Consider the following 7,685-nt stretch of genomic DNA (forward strand, 5'->3'; position numbering starts at 1 on the left):
GGTCTTTTCGGAGAGACATCGTAAGAGTGTGAGATTTGTCAGGATTGAAAGACATGTTCCACTTGTTTGACCAGTCTGTGATTTTGTCCAGGTCTGCAGAGAGTGAGGAGGCTGCAGACTGCCGATCTGAGGGATGAGGAATGGAGCGGCAGAGAGTGGAGTCATCAGCAAAGAGATAGAGAGGATTTTCCAGGGAGTCGGAGAGATCAATGATGAAGACAAGAAAAAGCACAGGGCCCAGAACACTGCCTTGGGGAACTCCAGCCTGAACAGGAAGGGGAGATGAGAGAAACCCATTCAGGGCCACACGTTGACTACGACCAGAGAGGAAGTCCGCAAGCCAAGTATTAACAACATAGTTTATTATTGGCAAACTTTATTCATTAACAACGAACTGTGCCAACAACATAGTTTATTATTGGCAAACTTTATTCATTAACAACGAACTGTGTCAACAACAAAGTTTATTATTGGCAAACTTTATTCATTAACAACCAACTATGTCAACAACAAAGTTTATTATTGGCACACTTTATTCATTAACAACGAACTGTGTCAACAACAAAGTTTATTATTGGCACACTTTATTCATTAACAACGAACTGTGTCAACAACAAAGTTTATTATTGGCAAACTTTATTCATTAACAACCAACTGTGTCAACAAAAAAGTTTATTATTGGCAAACTTTATTCATTAACAACGAACTGTGTCAACAACAAAGTTTATTATTGGCAAACTTTCATTAACAACCAACTATGTCAACAACAAAGTTTATTATTGGCAAACTTTATTCATTATCAACCAACTGTGTCAACAACAAAGTTTATTATTGGCAAACTTTATTCATTAACAACCAACTATGTCAACAACAAAGTTTATTATTGGCAAACTATATTCATTAACAACGAACTGTGTCAACAACAAAGTTTATTATTGGCAAACTTTATTCATTAACAACGAACTGTGTCAACAACATAGTTTATTATTGGCAAACTTTATTCATTAACAACCAACTGTGTCAACAAAAAAGTTTATTATTGGCAAACTTTATTCATTAACAACCAACTGTGTCAACAAAAAAGTTTATTATTGGCAAACTTTATTCATTATCAACCAACTGTGTCAACAACAAAGTTTATTATTGGCAAACTTTATTCATTAACAACCAACTATGTCAACAACAAAGTTTATTATTGGCAAACTATATTCATTAACAACGAACTGTGTCAACAACAAAGTTTATTATTGGCAAACTTTATTCATTAACAACGAACTGTGTCAACAAAAAAGTTTATTATTGGCAAACTTTATTCATTAACAACCAACTGTGTCAACAACAAAGTTTATTATTGGCAAACTTTATTCATTAACAACCAACTATGTCAACAACAAAGTTTATTATTGGCAAACTTTATTCATTAACAACCAACTATGTCAACAACAAAGTTTATTATTGGCAAACTTTATTCATTAACAACCAACTGTGTCAACAACAAAGTTTATTATTGGCAAACTTTATTCATTAACAACCAACTATGTCAACAACAAAGTTTATTATTGGCAAACTTTATTCATTATCAACCAACTGTGTCAACAACAAAGTTTATTATTAGCAAACTTTATTCATTAACAACCAACTATGTCAACAACAAAGTTTATTATTGGCAAACTTTATTCATTAACAACCAACTGTGTCAACAACAAAATTTATTATTGGCAAACTTTATTCATTAACAACCAACTATGTCAACAACAAAGTTTATTATTGGCAAACTTTATTCATTAACAACGAACTGTGTCAACAACAAAGTTTATTATTGGCAAACTTTATTCATTAACAACCAACTGTGTCAACAACAAAATTTATTTTTGGCAAACTTTATTCATTAACAACGAACTGTGTCAACAACAAAGTTTATTATTGGCAAACTTTATTCATTAACAACCAACTGTGTCAACAACAAAATTTATTATTGGCAAACTTTATTCATTAACAACAAAGAAACCAAGCTGTTAGTGGTGTGAGCTTGGGAAAGTGTGGTGTATGCTAGAGAGTGTGTCGCGTCAGCTTGTGAAAGTGTGGTATGAGCTTGGGGAAGTGTGGTGTGTACTAGAGAGAGTGTGGTGTGAGCTTGGGAAAGTGTGGCATGACCGAGAGAGAAAGTGTGGTGTGAGCTTGAGAAATTGTGGTGTGAGTTAGAGAGAGTGTGGTTTGATTTAGAGATAGTGTGGTGTGATTTAGAGAAAGTGTGATGTGAACTTGGGAAATTGTGGTGCAAGCTGCAGAGAGTGTGGTGTGAGCTGCAGAGAGTGTGGTGTGAGCTGCAGAGTGTGATGCAAGCTGCATAGAGTGTGATGCGAGCTGCAGAAAGTGTGATGCAAGCTGCAGAGAGTGTGGTGTGAGCTGCAGAGTTTGTGGAGTGAGCTGGGGATTGTTGTGTCGGCTAACTGTGTACACTTCAGATTGTAGAGGCAGCTATCTCTGCAAAGCACATCATTTTATCTGCTTTACCTCCATTCACTGTGGGACACAAATGAAGCAAATATGAGATATAATAATAATAAAAAATACTAATTAATTGTTAAACTCAATCCGATCCGAATATTGGACTGTACATATTTCAAGTAAACAGCGACATGGTGCTTAAAACATTTAATTCACTTCTTATGGTCATGGTACAGTGGTTTGGGGAGGGGCAGGAGGAGGTGGAGTGCATATATCTACTCAGAGTAGCGACATGACGCGTCCCCAAAAATTCTGCTCAAGTGGGTCAATGGTGCCATTTTGTTTCCATCGATAGCTCATCACCTACACTATAAAAGGTGCCGTGCGTGTGAGTTGCAGACCCCTCTATAACTTAGACCCTTTGACACTCTGAAGATCCTCAATACCCTATGACCATTTGGAATCTTAACACCGTTGAAGACCCCGTAAGACACTGAAGGTCCCAATCCCCTTAAAACCCCCAACCCCTTAAGACTCCAATACCCTTAAGACCCTTTATTACTATAAGACCCCTAATATCCCTAAAACCCATTAAGACACTGAAAACCCTTTGACCCTTTATAACCCTTAGGCCCTTTAGAGTTTCGAGAGTCTTACAATGACCTTAGGAGAGCCTTACAAGAACCATAGTAGAGCCTTACAAGAGTCTTAAGAGGGCCTTACAAAAGTATTATGAGAGCCTTACAAGCTTCTTAGGAGAGCCTGGCAAGATACTGAGGAGAGCCTTACAAGAATCGTATGAGAGAGTCTTAGGAGAGCCTCACAAGAACCTTACAAGAGCCTTAGGATAGTCTTCGGAGAGCCTGACAAGAACCTTATGAGAGTCTTAAGAAGCCTCACAAGAACCTTAGGAGAGCCTTACAATAACCTTAGGAGGGCCTTAAAAGAGCATTAAGAGAGTCTTACACATCTTAGGAGAGCCTTAGGAGAGTATATATGGTATTCCAACTGAAATCATCAATGCAATCAACCTTTCATACACCAATATCCAAGTGTGTGTTCTTAAAGCGGACACGGGCAAACTGAATTATTTGACCTGCTAGTGGGGGCGCTTCAGGGTGACACTCTCGCAGCATATTTATTCATTATAGTTGTAGATTATACTGTGACATCCGTGGCCAATGAACACCGGCTCAGACGGATAGCTGAACAGTTAACTCTGAGGCAGCAGTTAGAAACTTGGCGGGATTATTGTTGGCATGCGCGGGAAGGGACCGAAGCCTTACCTGAACGAAAAGCGCACGGGGTTCTATCTGAAACCCACAGAACACAGAAACACGACACCTCGAAATTGCAACACAAATAGATTTATTGAAAGTAATGCAAAGAATGAAATAACAGTTGTGGTAAAACTAATATTCCTAACTGAGGTACCTCCACTCAGACTCGTGTGCGAACAAGGAGAAAATGAAAGCAAAAAAAAAAATGTTTCTGCCGGCTGGCACTTAGCTCCGGTCTCAACTAGGGGCTTTGTGTTTGTCACCTCCAAACAGCCGCGCGGGAAGTGCACAAACTGGTGCGGAGTCGCGCTCCTCGATGTCCCAACGTGAGGTATTTCTGGCGGCCGGTCCTCCTGCGAGTCCCTCTGCCGTCCCAGGAAAGCACAATGCGGACCCAGTCCACTCCCAACGCCGATTCTCTTCCTTGCAATGCAGACTGCCCTGAACCGCTCTTGCTCAGTCTTTTTCCACAGGCGCACACGAACTAAAACCACCCGAGCCAACCACAACCCAAGACAAAAGAGAGGGAGCGTGAAGCGACCGTCTCCTTTCCAAATCCAGCACGAGAGAGAGCGAGAGGGGGTCCCACCCTCCTTTCTTCCTCACTGATGTCACACTCGACCAATCATGGCGTCCCATCGACTCATCCCATCTCCACGACCAATCATCCCCTTCGGGGGGGGGGGGGGGGGGACTCATGGCCTGCTTGACACCCAATGACGAAGCTCGGGGCATGTCCTGCCAGTTACGATCCTTCGAGGTGCAGCCCAGCCGTCCTTCGGGAAGGTTCGGCTGGGCGGGGTTCACTTGCAGGGCGTAATGTCCGGTTACTGTCGGCGATTATGGTTGTTGTTGTAATGGCGGCCCTTTTTAGAGAAAATAAAAACGTAGGGAAAATCACAGGAGGCAATTACATACTGGGAATTATCCTTAAGCCCTATTTAACTAACACAAAACCACCCTCCGTGTGGTGACATGCAAACACTCTTAAGCTCAATGTTTAACTTGCTGATGTACATCGAAATGGGCTTTCTACGCGTCACACGGTCCATGCTAATCTATACATTCCTATCTCCATTATGGCAATTCATCACCTACCCCCACAAACGTAACAATACTTAGGGCCCTATGCCTTTAACTTGATTCCTGCAATGATACAGGGACAATGATTAGCCCAATAACTAGTCAAAGGTACCCAACAAAGTTCCACAATCATCTAGACTTTGCTGATACCGTCGTATTCGTTTCTGATCATTTAAAATGAGCCCAAGATCTCCTTATCTCCTTAGAAACAGCTGCGCCAGTCAAGTTGGCCTTCACCTTAACAAAAAGAAAACTGAATTTAACTCAATCAACACACTCTGAATCACCAACCATCCAATGTTGGAAATCAGCAAACATTACCGCCTTACACAAAAAAGGTGTAAAAACAGATCCTTGCAACTACAGACCAATCAGCCTGCTCCCAATTATCAGCAAAGTCATGGAATCCATCATTGCTTCGGATACCAAATCCTTCCTCTTCTCCAATGGCTTGATCTCCAATCATCAATTTGGATTCAGACCAGGTCATTCTACTCTGGACATGCTGCTTCTGCTGTCTCAACAATGGATGGAGGTCCTCAATGCCAAACAGGAAATCAGAGCTGTCTCCCTTGACATATCACGTGCCTTTGATACGGTCTGGCACCCAGCTCTGCTCACCAAACTCTCCTCCCATGGTATCCATGGAAATCTCCACGCATGGCTTGAGGACTTCCTCTCTGGTCGTAGTCAACGTGTGGCCCTGAATGGATTTCTCTCATCTCCCCTTCCTGTTCAGGCTGGAGTTCCCCAAGGCAGTGTTCTGGGCCCTGTGCTTTTTCTGGTCTTTATCAATGATCTCTCCGACTCTCTGGAAAATCCTCTATCTCTTTGCTGATGACTCCACTCTCTGCCGCTCCATTCCTCTTCCCTCAGATCGGCAGTCTGCAGCATCCTCACTCTCTGAAGACCTGGAGAAAATCACAGACTGGTCAAACATGTGGAACATGTCTTTCAATCCTGACAAATCTCACACTCTTACTATGTCTCTCCGAAAAGACCGACTGGACAACCCTCCCATCTACTTTCTCAACAATCCTCTCCAATAAGTTCTGTCGCTCAAGCTTTTGGGTCTCACTATCTGCCATGATCTTTCTTGGGAAAACCACATTTCCAAGCTGGCCTCCAAAGCTAGTCGCCGACTGGGCATCCTCCATTGTGCGAAGTCTTTCCTTGGCACACCTGAGCTCCTCACCACATACAAGGCTTACATCCGCAGCTCAATGGAATACTGTTCTCCCCTATGGGCCGGTGCTCCTGCCTCACACCTCGCTCGGCTTCACGCTGTTGAAACCAAAGCTTTCAGAATCATTGGAATCTCCCGCGATGCAGCTATCTCCGAGGGCCTTTCACTCACTCACCGCAGGCAGGTAGGTGGTCTTTCTGTCTTATACCGACTCCTCTCCGGCCTTACTCCCCAGCTCTCTCTGTGCTTTGTCCCCCAAATATTCCTACGGGTCACACAAGATCTGCCAGCAACCCTCTGATGGTTAAACCGCCAAAATCTAGGCTCTCTGCTCACCTCCACTCTTTCATTCCTCTTTTCTCCCGCCGCTGGAACAAACTCCCACACTCACTTCAATCACACTCCTCCCTCCAGGTCTTTAAAACAGCTGTTCACCACCATCTCTTATCTTCCACCATCCAAAACCTTGATCTTTTCTACCCCTGCTAATTCACCCCAGATCCACTTTGTTTGAAATTCCAACTTCTTTCCTGGAAGTCCTGGCAGTGTCCATATGTTTTATACCTCTCCCACCCCCCCTTCCATGCCTCCCCCCCCAAACCCCCCTCCCTCCCACAGATCTCTAGATGTCCCTGCTCTCAAATGTTGTGTTTGTTTCCTTGCCCCTCTCTCCCCATCTCTCCCCATCTTGTCTACCGCTCCCCATGTTATATGTTTTATGTGTTGGTTTGTCTTTCTGTGTGATTAATGTTAGCTCTTTCACGAGCCTCAATCTAATATACTAAAAAAAAAAAAAATCAAATCAGAGTCAGCTGGTATGAACATAAAATCTGTAAGTGACTTTAAGTACCTGCGTTCATACATAATGGACTCGGGAAAAGACTTCCAGATTATAAAAAGGATGGCCCGGACAGCCCATAACAAATTAGACACAATGTGACGATCAAACTTGCCAGATAAGTTAAAAGTAAACCTCTTCAGGACGTTGAAAGTATACTTTTGTATGGCTCTGAAATGTGGATCCATAGTGTAAAAATGCAAATGCATCTTGATGGAACATACGCTAACGTCCTTAGGCACGTCACAAACATATATTTGAGGAATCATGACATGTAGTGCTGAATGATATTTATGGTAACCTCCCACTGTTACCTTTGACACACCTAGCAAATGAAGGGTTCCATTTGCAGGTCATCGCTTTTCGGCTAAGGAGCAGGTGATTTCATCCCTCTTCTTTCGGAAACGCAAACCATTAACATGTTAATCATGGTACGAAGTTACCCTACCTTAACATTATTGGCAGAGACACAGGTGTTCAGGCCAGTGATATATTCCTAAGGTGATGGCCCATAGGGTCGTCTGGGAAGGGGATGTGAAGTCTGCCTCAGCCACGGCCGCAAGATCATGACGAGGAGATTCTTAGGATATCCTTACAATAACCTTAGGATATCCTTGCAATAACCTTAGAAGATCCTTACGAGTGTTTTAGGATAACCTTACAATAACCTTATGACAGTCTTAGGAGACCCTTACAAGAGCCTTACAAGATTCTCAGAACAATCTTAAGAAATCCTTACAAGAGCCTGAGGAGCCCTGAGAGAGAATAATTATTTTTTAAAATATTGTTTTGCAGAAAAACATTTAAATGTCCTTGGGGAAGAAGAACCTGAGGCTAACTGACCCTGTCC

General features: G+C 42.5%; 1 protein-coding gene across 2 annotated transcripts in view; it reads right to left on the reverse strand.

Moving 5' to 3' along the window:
• Positions 1-1,717: 1,717 nt before the first annotated feature.
• DNAAF1 (dynein axonemal assembly factor 1) overlaps positions 1,718-7,685 on the reverse strand; it is a 46,666-nt gene continuing 40,698 nt past the window's right edge. For both annotated transcript variants that reach the window (XR_013623644.1, XM_078779205.1), the window contains one exon: positions 1,718-2,523. Coding sequence is in view for 1 of the 2 variants with exons in the window: in XM_078779205.1 (XP_078635331.1) it covers positions 2,521-2,523 (3 nt within the window). In the remaining variant the exon portion in view is untranslated. The remainder of the gene's footprint in view (positions 2,524-7,685) is intronic.

This window comes from Myxine glutinosa, chromosome 5 (assembly GCF_964187855.1).
Source record: "Myxine glutinosa chromosome 5, kmMyxGlut1.1, whole genome shotgun sequence".
Lineage (NCBI taxonomy): Eukaryota > Metazoa > Chordata > Myxini > Myxiniformes > Myxinidae > Myxine > Myxine glutinosa.